The sequence below is a fragment of the Carex rostrata genome, chromosome 3 (assembly GCF_964058835.1).
Source record: "Carex rostrata chromosome 3, lpCarRost1.2, whole genome shotgun sequence".
Taxonomy (NCBI): Eukaryota; Viridiplantae; Streptophyta; class Magnoliopsida; order Poales; family Cyperaceae; genus Carex; species Carex rostrata.
In genome coordinates, this window is record NC_135920.1 from 15,653,284 (window position 1) to 15,671,090 (window position 17,807).

Sequence of the window (17,807 nt, forward strand, 5' to 3'; positions counted from 1 at the left end):
GTCAAGGAAATAAACGAGAATGATAAAAAAAAGTGATGAAATGAATCTTTTTTTTTTTAACTTGAAGACAAAAGTAGTTAGGAGTTAAATACCTATATATAGAGGTTTACATGTTTCGTGAATGCTTATAAACAGAGCTTTAAATGCTTAAATATTAGTGTTGAAAATAGAAGTTAGATATTAATTACTTGGAAGACTTATTTGGAGATTTTGTTTGGGTATTAATAATGCAGCAAAAATTCTCGAGAACAATGCCAAAGCTATAACACAGAGATCACCAATTTGCATTGCAGAAATAAGAAGAAAAATAATCATGTGCTTTCCAATTCTTTAGCTTTGCTGGGTCAAAATTAATCTTACAAGAAACAGACTATTATAAAAAACACTCAACTATAACAAGCACAATTAGATCTGACAGGCAACATCCATCAGTTTCTATCAATCGTAGACTAATTTTCAACAGGTACTTATGAACAAAAACCTTACCAAGAAATACCACTTCTTCCCAAGCACCATTAGAGCCTTTTCTGTAGCTCTTCAACATAATCTTCTCTAGATACTGTAATTTCTTCGTTCAACTCAATATTCTTCAACTTGACCACACCACTTGCTATTTCTGATTCACCAACAAGGACCATCCACGGGATTCCCTTTTGCTTTGCAAATGTTATATGATCCATCACCCTCTTTGAAACCTTCATTTTAGCACTAATATTTGCATTCCATAAAGGTCCCACCAGCTTTGCAGCTGAGATCACGTCTTTACCCAAAATGGATACCAACACTTGTGTTTCCGTTGCTCGTACAACCTATCAAAATATTAGGGTGAGTTGGGACTCATAGTTAACTAACTTACAACCATACTAACTTAAATTATGTAAGGCCTTTGGCTCTTTGACGATATAACTGTCCTGCATTGCCTGATTACCAGGTTACAATTTCATTTATACTGACCATGAGCAATTGAGTCTAGCTGATCTTCTCTCACTAGGTTATGCTTTTTATCTCAAAACACTTGCTTTTGTATTTTTGTTGACCTCAAGAAAGAAGGGCAGGCTTTGTTGTTTTTTGTTTTTTGGTTTTTTGGTCTTTCGGTTTTTTTTGCAACGGTCTCTCTTCTCTTATTAATGGGAAGTATGGATTCTGATAGCAAGCAACTTTATAAATTATAGGAAAAGTTAAAAAGGAACAGCACTGATCCAGCAAAAAACAAAGAATGGGGATATGAATAATATTCTATTTATTTCCTAGCTAATGCTGAGAGATTATTCTTCCCCAGGAGGAAAAGCTTCCTTAAAAAGCTGTTGGACAGGCTATTCTCTATAACAATAGCAAACAAACTGCTATCAGGGTTATGACCAAAGATATTTACCTGGTTCCTGTCCTTGGCCTGCTGTTCCTTAATAGCAAAAACTCGTTCAATTCCAAGGCTAACACCTACTGCTGGTACCTGTTTTCCACTGAACATGCCTACCAAATTATCATATCGTCCTCCGGCCGCAATTGAACCAACCTATATTCCGGTAAAGAAAAATGATGCAAATCAAAACAGAAAATAACCCATCCACACTGTAAAACTTGGATTACATCAAAAAGAAGTTTTGAACAGCAAGGGCACCATAAATTTCATGTTTTTGCAGGTTAGTAGTGACACAATCCTTGAAAACACAGTCCTACCATAGGTACACAATTGATTAGTTAATACAATAAATGAGTAAAATACCTGAGTGGTACCCTTGAAGACAGCCTCGTATATAACCCCGGTATAATAGTCAAGCCCTCTGGCAAGGCTCAGATCAAAAACCAGATTGTCAAGGCAGTTTGCCTCTTTTAGAGCCCGAAACAAAATATCCAATTCACCTAGTGCAATTACTGATCCACTATTCTCCAAAAATTTACTCCCTTCTGCTTTCAGTTCTGACAGAATTTCAAATGGGGATCCACGCTTTTTGACAATTGCTCCTATTTTGTCGGCAGTCTCAGCAGATAGCCCTTTCTCGTCCACCTAGGTTCCAACATTTTTATACAATTTAGAAAATATTAGTATTTGGTACAAATTAAATCAGGGTCAATCCAACATAGTATGTACCAACTACAAAGCAATTGTGCGTACCAGTTCCTTCTTGACTTGCTCAAAAGTTAGCTTGTCTAGCTTGTCAATGCTGGAGCACACAGTTCTGAATTTTTCAGCAGGTACACCACAGATATCCAACATCCCGTCCAATAACTTCCTGTGGTTGAACTTTATCTGAAATTACAAGCAACGATTAACAGCTAACTTTTGTTTTGAAAGTGCTAAAATAACTATCGGCCCTTATTTGAATTTAGATTATAATACTTTGCTGTATGGAAAGATACAGCAGATACAGCACAAGGTCTCACTTGCTCAACTTTTGCCAAAAATCACCATAGAAATCTCATGTAACTGATGCATAGACTGTTAAAATTGAGTTGTATAGGGAAGTTAACTTACCTCATAGGTACCGATGTCGAGCCTGTCAAGTAATTGGGTTAGAACTACAATAACCTCAAAATCAGCCAACATTGGCTCATACTGCCCCGCAATATCAAAGTCACACTGGTAAAACTCGCGATATCGACCCTTTGATGGGTTGTCCCTTCGGTACACCTTAGCTATCTGATACCGTGTCATCGAACTTAGGTTGTTCATTGCAAGGTGCCGTGCAAATGGTACTGTCAAATCATATCGCAAAGAGCACAACTCACCGCCCTGTAAACAAATTTACTAGTTATTGCCAATAAAAGACATAAGAAAGCTCAAATAGTATATAATACCAGTTGCACTCATTTTATTATTGTTTCCTTCTATATTTATTTTTAAGAAAAAAACGCTGGCAGATGATGGATAACTGGACGTAACAGAAAAGTATAGAAGGCATCTTGAAATGGTGCATAAGAAATTGTCATGAGAACTGATAACCAACAGCAGAGGAGAAGGTTACTACAGCTAAATTTAAAAAATGTTTCATAAGAAAATTAAGAATATAGAATGCACCAACCTGGTCAGCAAGGTCGTAAATCAATTTTGAATCTTCCCCATATTTACCCATTAGTGTTTCTTTCAATTCAAAAACAGGTGTATCCAGTGCCTCTGCTCCATGCATTTTGAACACTGACGCAATAATAGCAAAGGCCTGTTCTCTAATCGCCATTTGTTCTCCAGCAAAATCACGGGTCCCCTACACACCCATAAAAGGAGATGGAACAGTATTCAAATCTAGTAACCCCAGATAACACAAAATTAAGAGCAAAGATTTTTGTGAAAGTTAACGGCCTGTTTGATAATGCAAATTTTCAGCTTAGTGTCTTTATTGAGAGCTGTGATTGAAATATGCTAAAGATGGTGCAGCAAATTATTTAGAAGTTATAGGAAGCCATGGGAAATGCCGAAAACCAGACTAAAGTCTGCAATTGTTGTGGCCACTATTTTTTTTTTCCATTTGGAGTCCAGAGATGAGGCCCTCGAATACAGTTATTTGGGTACTGTTTTGTTTTAAAATATTTGATGAAAATTATGTCAGATATTTCAAAACAAAAATAATTACAAGGATTTGGGAAAACCATGCAAGAAAAGAGGCCCTAAATGATTGTTTAAATTTTGCTTGTGACACATCACAAAGTCCTTCAAGATACAGTTAGTAACAACACTGACTCAAATTGGTGCATATGGATATATAACACAGTTAATTTAATCTCTGTAAAGAGTGTACTAAACGAATACTGAAGTTACCATTTATGCATAATTAAAAAGAAATCAAAATAGCATAAGAACCTCTACAGACTATTGCCTATAATATTTACAGAAATTTTCATGAAAATCAATTTTATTCATTCTTTCCGAGAAAGAAATAATATGCAAATCTCTATATACATAAATTGTAAAGTTTTTTTCATCAATACAAGTTTTTAGTGGCCGATTCGCCTGCTAACCTTCAAAACCATAAAATAAATATGTGAATCTAACCTTTGGAATTTTGGGAAGTCTCCTAACTTCATTGGTCTCAACAATTTCTTTTACTTTGGCCACCAAAATCTCAAGCCGGCTATCCATTGGGTCAAAATATGCTGAGAGATCACGGGCCCACTCGGCCAAAACTGCAACTTTGTCACGTGAAGCCTCCTTTCCATTAGCAACATGGTCAGTGAGAAGTTGCAAAATAGCAGAAGTGCCCTTCCCCAAGGTCTTTTTCTTCTTTTTCTTCTCTCCCTTCTTATCCCCCTTCGCATTCTCTCCATTTGGCTGTGCATTTACCAATGCATCACGATTTTTCTCTATAGAATCATCAATTTCAATGGAGAAGAGAGCCAATGCTGCCTCCCAAGCAAGAATCGATCTAAACTTAACCAAAAGATCATACACTCCTTGCAAAAAGGCAACACTATCATTCCCTTTCATATAGTTAACAAGTACTGAATCGAAGCTCTCTTTGAACCCATCAAAACCAACACACTGTTGGTTAAACAAGGATTCAACTTCTGATAGAATCCTTTCATCTGTAATCGATTCAATATTCAATTTAGCTCTCTTGAAACTAGTCTGAGCCATGGTTTTGATAGGTTTTACAAGAAACCAAACCAAATCAACCACAGATGCCTCATTCCCACAATTATCATTCTGTGCAGGTTTCCTTAATTTAACTGATGAATTCAATTCTATGCGTGTACATGCATGAAGCAACCTAACAGCCTCTCTAAAAAGACCAAAAGAAGAAGGAATTTGTAAAAATACAGCGGAACCATTCTTTCCGGCAAGTTTAGATCCAAAGAGAAGCATCTTGATGTCAGCTGCCACATCAGTCTCATCTTTCCTGGAGAACCCATCGCCTGACACTGGCAAATCAAATGCTGCCAAGTCAGCCCTGGCCGCCTCACACGACAAAGCTGCAACGGCATCAGAAACTCTAATGAGAGCGGTAGCACAGCAGTCCAAGATGGCAGCAGTGGCAATTAGGAGGGATGAGGAGGTCTGGAAAAAGCCAATTTCTTCATAAGAAACTGAAATGGAATTAATGTCAGTGTTGGTTATGGTGCAGAGGGAATGAAGAAGAGCAGGTGGAGAAGAGAAATCGAGTTGATCGAATCCGGAGGAGAGTGCAAGGGTTTGTTGGAGTAGTAGAGGGAGGGATCGGCGGACTGAGGAGTCTGAGGAGAGAAGCTTGTTCAAGAAGACAGCAATGGAAGCACGAGCGAGGGAGGGAGGGAGGAATGTAGGGTTAGGGTTTGAATCTAGGGTCTGGGGTAGAGAGAAGGAAGAAGAAGAAGAGGGTTTAAGTTTATCGAGAGCTGAAGAGTCGATCTGGACATGGGAAAGTGAGTTGGCGATGGAGTATATCGTGGCGGCGGAGAGAGAGAATCCCTTGGCGCCAAGCTCAACGGTGACGGTGGGCGCCGCCATGGATGTGAGATTGAGAGAGAGAGAGATGACTGAGTGGAGAGGAGATTATTGCCTGAGTGGTGCGATTTAGGTTTAGGGGTGGCTGTGCAGTGGCAGTGCTGTGAGACGGAATCGCCTTGAGCAAGTGAAAAAAAAAAAAAAATGTAGCATTTCCCAAGAAATATGATATCAATAATGGGATTCAAAAAGGAGCACCCTCCTATTCCTTCATCTGAACCGTTCAAAATTGATCCAACGGCTTCGATTACTTTTTCTTTTATATCAATATAATATATTAAAACAAATTAGATATAATCAAAGCCGTTGGATCAATTTTGAACGGTTCAGATGGAGGAATAGAAGGGTGCTCCTTTTCTTAAGAAAAGAAGCAGATTTGAATCCTCAATAATGTAGCATTTCCCAGTAACTATTAGTAGATAGTATTATATAGAATTATTGGTCCTTACATCTAATCCTACAAATATTGTATTTTCGACCCTAATTATTAACAAACAAACAAAAAAATTAGTATATCATTGAATTCATAAACTCCGCCGGTGTAGTTTCTACACAGTCTGTTCCAAGTCAGAATAAAGGAGGAGGGTTCGTGATAGGCTTGGTGAGCCAGCAGTAAAAAAAAAAAAAAACATTCTCTTATGAAATGAAACTCATAGATATTTTGTTAGGGCGTAACCCTCTTAGCGATGTGCCATATCGGAACTCGAGTGTGGTGTTAAATGAGCAAGGGCCGGGTCGTCACCTCATTAGTGGCGCACTACATCGGCGCCCGGATGTAGTGGTAAATGAGCAAGAGTCTTCGCACCTTACTCGACAGGTGCGAGAGGCAAGGAAGCTAGCCGAGGAAAGTAGGATTTGTTTAGGTAGTTGGAATGTAGGGTCCTTAACAGATAAGCTAAGAGAGATAGTTGATGCTGCGACTAGGAGACGTGAATATCTTATGCGTTCAGGAGACTAAATGGACGGGCCAGAAGGCGAAGGAGGTGGAGGATACAAGCTTCAAACTATGGTACACATGAAAAGAACGAAACAAGAATGGGGTGGGCATCTTAATTGATAAGAGCCTCAAGAACAGAGTTGTCGACGTTAGGAGACAAGGGGATAGGATCATTCTAGTTAAGTTGGTAGTTGGCGATAAGGTTTTGAACGCCATTAGTGCGTATGCCCCACAAGTAGGTCTAAGTGAGGCTGCCAAGAGGGGATTTTGGGAAGACCTTGATAGCATGGTCAGAGGTGTGTCTAGTAGTGAGAAACTTTTCATAGGAGGAGATTTTAACGGCCATGTTGGTACAACTAGTGGGGGATTTGAGAGGGTGGATGGAGGTTTTGGATATGGCGATAAGAACCAAGAAGGAGAAGAGATCTTGAATTTCGCCATAGCTTATGACCTCATGTTAGCTAATACCTTCTTTAGAAAAAGACAATCTCATAGGGGCTGTTTGGCAACACCCCTTAATCTTAGGATTAAGTCCTAAGGAAGCTTAAGGAACCGGTGTTTGGTAAGTTAAAAGAATGGTCAACGGATTAAGGAAGCTAAAGGAGGGGGCAAGTTGCCTTAAGGAATAGGCAGCGGATTAAGATCCGGGCAAAAGAAGGCTAAATGAGGTAAGCTTAATCCGTGCTAAGGAACCGGTGTTCAGCAGGACTAAGCGGCTAAGGAAGCTAAATGAGGCTCCTTTAGCCTTAAGGGGGCTTAATCCTGTCCAGCCGAACAGCCCCATATAGTTACCTTCAGTAGTGGCCAGCACTCTAATCAGATCGATTTTGTCCTTACTAGGAGAGATGACAAACAAGCTTGCGTAAATTGTAAGGTTATACCTAGACCTCATGTTAGCTAATACCTTATTTATAAAGAGACAATCTCATATAGTTACCTTCAGTAGTGGCCAACACTCTAATCAGATCGATTTTTCACCACTTTTATATCATATTAATGAGATCTAGTAAAGTAGAATTTGCAAAAATAATTTGAAGCAAAGTAGCAAAATGCCACCCATCCAAGCAGTGAGCAAGAGCTGCTGCGCAGTCTCTGCCTTTTTAATTTTTCCGAAAAATATAAAATATTTTTGTGAAGCGAAATTATACTTTCTGAAAACTAGACTCAAAGACCTTTAATTTGATATAAAGAACTAAATATTCTGTGTAGCCAAACTCCAGGAATAATGATTTTAATTTCAGACAAATCTGGAACTGCTTGCTGGAATTTTTCTGCTGTTCCGTTTTTTTGTTAATTTTGTATTGCTATATAAATCCGAATAAAACCCTAGATTTATATTTTCTTTCTGTTCTAAACATCCTAAATAAACATTAGAATTTTAGAACTACCAAAAATAACATACCAAAAATTCTTTTAGCAATTTAAATCAAAAGGACTTCAAACATGAAAATAAAACTGCACCATATTGCAAGAGATAGATTAACTAGGCACTTATGGATTAAATCACATAATTAAAATATTCTAATTAGCATAATAAATAACCTGGCTCTGATACCAATTGAAGGATTTCATGATGCGGCAAGGCAATAAATTCAAAATTTTTAACCTTCTTACAAGCATCTACGGATCTACTTTATTATGCTAATTATATTAAAGCAATTCAAATGTATGCAAATGGATATCTACTCATTCATTAATCACAAATCTATTTACTAAAAGTGATTTGGATATACCTCTACCAAATGTCAATTTGGTAAATAGAGAGAAGTCGAATTCTCTTCTAGATCTCTTGGATACCTTCGTTTGTCGAAACGGCCTCCTAGTGTTCACCTTGAACTAAACAAGGATTAGAAATACCTTGTTAGAGATCTTAATCTAATCTAAGCTTAGAACCTAGTTAATAACCCTTCTTGTTCTTCTAATAATTTCTTATTAGAGAAACCAATAATATGAGAGGAATAGGAATGGCGGCTAGGAGGGAGAGGAAGAGAAGGAAATAAATTTTTTAGAAAATTTCTTGCTTGCTTACTTTTTAAATACCTTCTTTACCTCCTTATATACAAATATACTAGGGTTTCCATTGTGTAATCTTCCTAGTATAATTCTCTTTAATAAAAGATACAACCCTAGCCGCTGCTACAGTGCGCACTACAGTAACTGCTACAGTGCGCGCTACAGTACCAGCATCAACTCATATTCATTTTGGGTTTTAATAAACTTATGTTATAACAATGTTTTGCACATTATTAATTATGTGTCATGTATATTATACTATAAAATATGCACCATATTATACCAAATAATATACATGCACATTTCTCATAAATTTATCCTCGTTCTAAGCAGTCATGATATTTATTTATCACATATATATTATTTCATGTCATATGAAACAATATACATCATATAAATAAAATATCCTTCTTGTTTCTCGTTCAGTTGGTGTGACCTATATGGAGGATCTGTGTTATGTTGGCAATGACATAAAATATTTTATTACCATAAACTATAAGCGGTATTTTAGCTATACATTATAGTTACCCAAATAACATAGATGTAAAATATCCTTTTTACAATACATGATCCTTTAAAGTAACGTTACAAATAACATTACTTGTGTCTATTCCTTGCCACATGATATTATGAATAATATACAAAGTCGGACCGTGTCATCTTTGTATTATATTCGTTTCTTGGTCTCTTAAGTAAATTATATAAATATATAACTGCACTTCAGTTATATTGCATGCATTATAATTCTACTTTACCAAGGGGCCCACAAAATATCATCACTCATTATAAATGAGGGGCAATGATACTATTGACATATAACTTTCTCCCGCACAAGTTATATACAAGGAACTAATATTTTTATCACCACTTATGATAAGCATCTTTTAATACTAATTACATTATATATTTCTCATGTGAAAAATAAATACATCTCATATCTTAGAATTCTGAGACACAATGAAAATATTAATGACACTAACATAACCCATATAATATTTTCATTCATTAGGTCTGTTCAATATATGAAACCTTTCATATACTCATGTTATTAAACGATAAGCCTTTATCAACATTTATAGAACTACAATGTACTTTAATCAGCATGACAAATTTATCATGGTATATTAGTGTTCCATGCTAATAACCAAGTCTGTGAACATTTTAGAGATTTATGTTTGTCATCATATAGAGTTCTATGGTTCAAGACCAAGAGCATCTTCTTGAACACTTCTATAGATAAACATAAATTTCATGGAACAAAATGCATGTAGCATCCAATTCATTAACATAACATGTAAAAGTGATCAACATAAGATAACTTTTAGAACACATATCTAACACTTTTAATCCACATACTAACCTAGTAACGGTTAATTAGTGTTCCTGCTAATTACCTCGGTTAGTGACTTCTTAAGAATATATATCATCTTTATTATGGAGTTTCACAATTCCAGTCATGAACTCGAAATGATCCATAATTCAATAATATTCAAGGCAACAAAATGATATATAATTAAACATTCAATTCATGAACAAAGCTTTATGATAAATTATCATATTATTAACTTCTATATTATTACAAACTAACAGCGTGGAGGTGCCTTGGAGACGTAGGAGTAGCTTGGCTAACTAAGTTGTTCAATAGCATTTTCAGATCAAACAAGATGCCTGACAAGTAGAGGAGAAACATATTAGTACCAATCTTCAAGAATAAGGGAGATATTCAAAGTTGTACAAATTACAGAGGGATTAAACTTATGAGTCATACAATGAAGCTTTGGGAGAGAGTCACCAAACATCGCTTAAGAAAAATGATAAGCATTACGAAGAACCAATTTGGTTTTATGCTTGGGAGGTCGACCACAGAGGCGATTTCTTGACGAGACAACTTATGGAGAGATATAGCGAGCAGAGGAAGGACCTACACATGATATTTATCGACTTGGAGAAGGCGTACGACAAAGTACTAGGAATGTCATGTGGTGGGCTCTTGAAAAGAAGAAAGTTCCAACAAAGTACGTTACCCTCATCAAGGATATGTACAATGACGTTGTGACTAGTATCAGAGCATGCAATAGCGAAACCAATGACTTTCTTCTTAAGATAAGATTACATCAAGAGTCAGCTTTGAGCCCCTACATTTTTGCCCTAGTGATAGACGAAGTTACAAGGGACATACAAGGAGAGATCCCTTGGTGTATGCTCTTTGCTGATGATGTGGTGCTAATCAACGAGAGTAGGATAGGAGTTGATGGGCAACTAGAGTTGTGGAGACATACTCTAGAATCGAAGGGTTTTAGACTTAGTAAGACTAAAATCGAGTATATGAGGTGCGAGTTCAGTGGTGTCAGGTCAGATGATGGAGATGTCACTTTGGATGAACAAGTAGTGCCTAGGAATGACACTTTTCGATATTAGGGTTTGATGTTGCAGAGGGATGGTGAGATTGATGAAGAAGTTAGCCATAGGATTCGAGCGGGGTGGGTCAAATGGCGACAGGCATCTGACATCCTATGTGACAGAAAAGTCTGACAAAAGCTCAAAGGCAATTTCTACATGATGGCTATCAGACCTGCGATGTTATATGGTGTAGAATGTTGGGCTACTAAAAGACAACATGTTCAGAAGATAAGTGTAGCAAAGATGCGTATGTTGCGATGGAGTTGTGGTCATATAAAACGGTACCGCATCAGAAATGATGATATACATGATAGACTTAGGGTAGCACCGATTGAAGAGTTATCATCCAAATCGTTTGAGATGGTTTGGACATCTCCAAAGGAGGCCTCCTGAAGCACCGGTGTGTACTGGAATTATAAGGCGTATCGAAAACACAAGGAGAGGCAGAGGTCGGCCACAATTGACATGGGACGAAGCAGTAAAAAGGGACTTGAAGGAGTAGAATATAGCTAAGGAGTGGGCTTCGAACAGAAGCGCGTGAAAGCTAGCGATCCACGTATCAGAACCATGACCTAGTGCTGGTTAGGGATTATTTAGGGATAATACTATAGATCCTAAGTGTAGGAATTTGGAGTCAATGATGTAAACTTAGGACTTTGACCCCTACGATTAGGTAGAATATAGTTAATATTAGTATTATTACTATCACTTTCATTTTCACTTTCACTTTTATTATTTTTATTTTATTACTACTTATCTTTATTTTATGATTGTGATTGAGTTTCATTTCTAGTTTACTCCAACTTGTTTGGAATTAAAGGCTTGGTGGTTGTTGTTATTGTTGCTGTTATTGTATTGAATATTTGAATTCATATAAGAATAGGCACATAAACTGTAGTTTGATTACTCTCTTAAATTGCTTAGTATCTGTCCTTGTAACTAATCCAACACATTTTAACCAGTCAATTCCATTACTCACATGAACAGAAATATACTAATGCATACCACAATTATGGATTACACTTAAGTTTTATGGATTTCACTTGAGAAAAATCAAATGCCCAAAGCAACCAAACTATCTATGACCATCCATGTACTGGTAGCAGATGAGCCCTTATCTTTTCTTTTCTTTTTTCATATATTTGATAGTGGCTGTCAATTGTACAGGAAAGTAAATTGTGTTCAACTATTACATCACAGCTTCGAAAAATTAAACTGTAACTCTAACAATAATTACTCCACATCAGTGCTTCATGAACCACATGCTCAGTAAGCTCCTTCTCATTTGGTCTCTTCATGAACCACCTGCCATGCTTTTGTAAAGAACCCTGCTCGAATTGCTCTGTGTCGAGATGCAGCAAAAGTTTCCTGCACAGTTTCCTTCTCATACATAATAGATATATCCAATATGGAATTAACTCTAGCCCACACTCTTGCTGCATGTACACATTTAATGAATAAATGCATGGTCGATTCTACCTTATCAGAAGCAACCAAATGCCTAAAAGTTGCAAATAAGCCCTTCTCAAGTTCTCATTTTACAAAACCAGCAAATGACACTAACTAGCTTAACCATGCAAGCGAAACATCTATCATTTTATCGACATTATGCGAAATAAAAATAAAAGGCAGAATTTGACATTCCAAATAATGCTTCTGACCAAGAATCTGAAATAAAAACTGATATTAGGGGCTGAACTTTTGGACAATTAAAGGTACCAACAGGTTAGAGTGCGAGTACCTCGATAATTCCCCTAAGTTCCCATCGCGAGACTCGAACCAAGCTCTTCGGGGTTGGGACGAGTCGAGCTGCCGAAACCACCAAACCCTTACGGTCTCGTTCTCCGGGACTTGATCCGTATCAACCACCGTGGGGCCAGATAAGCTTCACCTCCTGAGTTTTAGATGACGCAAGAAGGGACGGGAGGAGACCTAGGGACATTACCTTTAGGAATGCCTTTAGACCCTCCCGAAACTCTTCCTAATCCGCAGCTGGGCAACAGTACCCGGCCTTTCGCCGAGGTTTCGAACAATTCGAGACCTATTGCCCCACCGACAAGAGGAGGGAATATCGTCCCGCCTAACACCGATGTCTCGGTCAACCCGAGACCATTCGTCCCACCTCTGCCGGGAGGGCAACTACCACCTCTTTACACCCCCCAAGGAGGACAACAACCGTCATTGGACCCATACAGCCAGATGTTCTCGTATTCCTATGCTCCACAAATATTTTCATATCCCCCATCATACGCTTATGCGCACCTTACCCACCCGCACACCCATTACGCATACCAGACCCATCCGACAATGCAAGGCCAATACTCTGCTCCCGCCCTTGCTTACTTTCCACATCCCTCACCAGCTGGACAACGGGAACCCATAGCACCAGTCCGCCCAACTGTCTCTCATCTAGGTCTCCAACTTAACAACCCGGACCGCGACAGAACAGGTCCCAGTATCCCGATCCGTAACCTGGATGAAGAATTCTATAATGTCAGAACTGAAGGGAGCGGCGAAAGTTCCACTGCTCGAGAAACAGGGCACGCAGAACGATCGCAGCCAGAACACCTCATGGACAATCCCGAAGGGACAGGGCCAGCATCAGCGGGAGGCAACAGAAGAGAGAACGCGGGGAATAATGCTGGAATCCAGCGGGATGAGGAAGATAGACGCCAGCGGTCCCCTCCAAATGAGGACGCTGTCGATAGGCGAGATCGTCGACCACATTCCCTGCGAAGGGAAGCCTCTCATCACGATGCCGAAATATCTCCCTGAAGGAACAAGGAACGTTCGCCCCCCAAAGATAGGGACAGGCGGGAACGTCTCGAGAATAACAGGCGAAAGCGACAGAATTCCCAAGAAAAAGGGAGATATCGTGATAAACACGGACGACAAGAGAAACGCAAGTCCGGGAGCCCAGCTGGAAGGCTGAGTTTGACGCAAGTAGAGGAGATGATCCAGGTACGAGTGGCAGCTAAGCTCGAGGAATATGAATTGAAGAAGTCGGGACGGTATACCTATACTATGAATGAGGAAGATGGCCCCTTAGCACCTGGAGTGTATGCCGAGTCAATGGTTGACTTCAAGTACCCCAATCACCTTCCTTCCTTCCGGGGGAGTGGGGACTCTCAAGATCCGCAAAGCTTCATTTTCGGCTTCCGAGAGCGACTTCGCCTCCAAGGGGCTTCGGACTCAATAATGTGTCGCGTTTTTACTACATGTCTGGAAGGCGAAGCTTGGGAGTGGTACATGCGACTACCACGCAAATCCATCAACAGGTTTGACGATTTGGTCAAAGCCTTCCTGACTAGGTACTTGGCAGTCCGCCAGCCCAGAGTCACTTGTGAAATGCTGTTTGACATAGAACAAGGGCCGAAAGAAGGAACCGGCAAATTTTTGGAATGGTTCATGCATGCTTCCAGGAAGGTACATGATTTGAATGAAGAGATTGCCATCGCAGCTTTGCGAAAGGGACTCCGACGAGGCGGGGTCGGAACGTTGAGACATGACGCTCACCTCAAAGAGATACACACCCTCGGCGAATTCCTGAAACTAGTAGAAGGGTATATTAGAGCAGAAAACGATGTCCGAGACACGATACAATCAAGGTCTCGGTCGCCCCGACAACTTAGTAATGGCTGGTGATGTCACATTATTAGACCTATTATATTGACTTGTTTCCATACAGAAAATGATATTTTGAACCAACAAATAGCACCTTTTACATTGAATATCCCTAGAATGTGGTACTGCTATGTTTTGGTTCCTACTTTGCAGGAATCAGGTGAAATCAAGCAAAAGGCAGACTTCAGAAAGCTCTGATGCGAGTCGCATTCACCTGGTGCGAGTCGCATCCAAGCCCAAAGTGACCTGCGATGCGACCCTCACTGCTCTCTCTTGAAGACCATCTGATGCGAGTCGCATCCAGTTGATGCGAGTCGCATCAACTGTTGCCGCCCAATTCAAATTCGACCTGATAAGCTCCAAGTCAGATCTAATGCCTATATAAAGAGGTCCTAAGCCAGAAATTAGAGAGCTTTTTCCCCCTCTACATTCCAGAACACAAAAAGAGCGAAGATCAAGAGAGAAGAAGGAGATTGGAGCTTGATTGAAGAAGAAGAGAAGGGAAGATTTCAAGATCCTCTCCAATCTACTTTGGATCTTCGAGCTCCATCATGATTTGCTTATTCTCTCTCTCTTTCATGTTTACTTTTGTTATGCTTGAGTAGATCTCTAGTTCTTAGGGTTAAGATGTAATCTCCAAACCTTTTCTTTGAGTTGAATGATGTTTTGATCTAATGTTGAACTTGTGTGATTGTTGTTTGAGTATTCATCGTTTGCTTGATTGTGATTTCTTGATTGATTCTTGATTGTCTACTGTTAGATGTCTATAGCATCTCTTCTAGTAATTAGGCCTTGATGTATCTTGCAATTGTAATTGAGCACTTGAAGTAGATCTAAGATCAATAGTAACCGAGAGGTGAAATTTCTATTATCGAGAGGTTATAGATACTTCTAGTTAACCAGACAATCAATTTAGGATAGATACCAGTAGGCGAGAGCCACAGGTTGAAGCCTCGCACAAGAAATCAACTTAGATACGAACTCATGTCAGCTCTGCTCAAGGGCCATGCGACCCGCATCAGAGATGATGCGAGTCGCATTACACAGGTCGCATCAGAGATGATGCGAGTTGTATGATAGGTCCAGAGAAGGAAAAGTTTGAGATGAAGTCTGAAACCCTAAGAACACCTTTTATAATTGATTCAAAACCAAATCTTTTAATCGCTTTCATTTACCTTTAATTGAATTGTCTTTTGAAATTAGGAAACATAAACAAATCAAACCCAATTCTTCAAACTTCTAGTACCTAACTTGGATTTGTGAAAGTCTAGAATTGAGTTTAACTGTCCCTGAGGATCGATACCTTATTTTACTACACGGATAGGGTTGTGCACTTGCAACCTTAGACAAGAGTAAATTCAAGGTTTAAACTGGTACAACTTGTTGTACCTGAAACTTTGTAAGCACACTCTGAGAAGCGAACAAGTTTTTGGCGCCGTTGCCGGGGACGGCTATCAATTCCTTTCTAGATTTACACTTTTCTTAGTTAATCTAGATTTTAGTTTGTATCTTTTCTTTTGCTTTACTTCTTTATTACTAAAAACTGGCTTTCATCCCCCCTCCTGCAGGTAAATACAAGCTGACTTACCAACTGAGGAGCAGAGGACCACTCTTTGACGAAACACCTCCAGAAGACACAGTTCCTGCTCAGACCTCAACTGAAGCGACCCGCATAGAGGTTGACGCGACTCGCATCACAACTGAGGCGACTCGCATCATAGAGACAATGTCAGAACATCCGAGCAGGGAGGACAGGGATGCAGAAAGAAATAGAGAACGAGAAGATTTGACTGACCAGTCTGACGACGACATGGATGTCTTCATGCCAAGGACCTTGCGAGAGTTCAATGTGCCAAGGGCTGGAGATGTGCGAGGTGCAATCCGGCTGCCACGCATTCCAGGACAACAACCCAACTTCAATCCGGGAGTTGTCAACATGGTGCAGCAAAACACCTTTCATGGACTCGATCACGAGGACCCGCACTCCCATCTCCAAACATTCCTCGAGTGCATCACGACCATCAAAACCAACGGTGAGAATGCTGATTACACCAAGCTTGCTCTATTTCCTTTCACTCTTAGGGACAAAGCAAAGAAATGGTTAGGATCTTTACCTAGGGACTCAGTTTTGACTTGGAGGGAATTGTCCAAATTGTTTCTGACCAGATTTTTCCCTCATAAACGAACTGCCAAGATAAGACATGACCTGACCAGCTTTAGTCAAATTTTTGATGAACCCCTGAATGAGGCATGGGAAAGGTTTAGAGAACTGCAGTACTCTTGTCCACACCACGGTATACCAGACTGGCTCTTGATCCAAACGTTTTATGACAGCTTGAACGAGAGCACTCGTGCTTACGTCGACGCTGTTGCTGGAGGAGCGCTGATGTCAAGGGAGCCTTTAGAGGCTATGAAATTGATAGACAACATGACGCAGAACCAGCAATGGTCTGGCCGTGACAACTCAAGACGAAGAGGAGGCCAAGGAGGTAGCCAAGGAGGTGGCAAGTACGAGGTAGATCACATCACGACTCTCACCGCTAAGATGGACGCCATGCAGAGAGCGATGGACAAGCTTAGCGTCAAAGCAGTTGAACAGCAACCTCAAACATGCGTCATGTGTGGTGATGAGAGACATGCTTACGAGCAATGTCCATTGGTGCAAGCTGAAGAGGAGAGCGAGCAGGTCAACTCCATCAACAATGAACCTTCCTTTTTTCCAAAACCTCCCTTCAACCGATCCTACTCCAAGGATCCAATGGAACAACAGAATTGGAATAGGAATCACAACAACCCTGCGCCTTTCAACAATGCTCCCAGGCCCCCTTTCACCAACCCCACCAACAACAATAACTCCTTCATCAATCCATCATCTGGCAACAACTGGAACAATTCTTCTGGAGGAGGCAACAACAGAAACTTCTACCAAAACACCTCCTTCCCCAATCAGAACAACCGAGCACCTCAAGCTGGCCCTTCCAGACCATATGTGCCTCCCTATGCGACGAACTTCACACACGAGCAAGGGAAGATGAACCAGATGATGTGGGAACAAATGCAATCGATGGCAACTCAAATGGCCACCCAAAGCAAATTGTTGGAGCAACTGAGTCATATCGTCACTTCTAGCCAACCTCAACCTGGCAAACTGCCAGCGCAGCCAGAACCAAACCCCAGAGGAGAAGCTAAGGCGATCACACTGAGGAGTGGGACCCAGTACGATGAACCAGCTTTCCCAACTGATCAGATTCTAACTGATGCGACTGGCACCACCATTGATGCGACTGGCACCACCACTGATGCGACCGGCACCACTACAGTGTGACTCGCATCGACACCAGAAGAACCTATGGATGCGACCCACAATAGTACAGTGCGACCCGCATCAAGAGAGTCTGACAAGTCTGACAAAGAGAAAGG

General features: G+C 40.0%; 2 protein-coding genes across 2 annotated transcripts; one reads left to right on the plus strand and one right to left on the minus strand.

The window, feature by feature from the left end:
* Positions 1 to 261: 261 nt before the first annotated feature.
* LOC144551785 (histidine--tRNA ligase, cytoplasmic-like) lies at positions 262 to 5,498 on the minus strand. The gene is made up of 7 exons (XM_078299895.1): positions 3,986 to 5,498; positions 3,021 to 3,200; positions 2,474 to 2,731; positions 2,114 to 2,248; positions 1,724 to 2,005; positions 1,373 to 1,513; positions 262 to 809 (listed from the first exon to the last, which is right to left on the minus strand). Exons 1-7 carry the CDS (start codon positions 5,414 to 5,416, stop codon positions 516 to 518), a joined length of 2,721 nt encoding a protein of 906 aa, XP_078156021.1. The 5' UTR covers positions 5,417 to 5,498; the 3' UTR covers positions 262 to 515.
* Positions 5,499 to 10,340: 4,842 nt separating this feature from the next.
* Positions 10,341 to 10,781, plus strand: LOC144551890 (uncharacterized). Its single transcript, XM_078299989.1, has one exon. The coding sequence runs from the start codon at positions 10,341 to 10,343 to the stop codon at positions 10,779 to 10,781; it is 441 nt and encodes a 146-aa protein (XP_078156115.1).
* The last annotated feature ends 7,026 nt before the right edge of the window (positions 10,782 to 17,807 follow it).

Excerpts from the sequence above, each read along its gene's own strand:
- LOC144551785 (XM_078299895.1), bottom strand. The coding sequence starts at position 5,416 with ATGGCGGCGCCCACCGTCACCGTTGAGCTTGGCGCCAAGGGATTCTCT. Across the intron at positions 2,732-3,020 it reads TTTACGACCTTGCTGACCAG|GGCGGTGAGTTGTGCTCTTT; the intron begins GTTGGTGCATTC and ends ATTTGTTTACAG. Across the intron at positions 810-1,372 it reads AGGCCAAGGACAGGAACCAG|GTTGTACGAGCAACGGAAAC; the intron begins GTAAATATCTTT and ends ATATTTTGATAG.
- LOC144551890 (XM_078299989.1), top strand. The coding sequence starts at position 10,341 with ATGTGGTGGGCTCTTGAAAAGAAGAAAGTTCCAACAAAGTACGTTACC.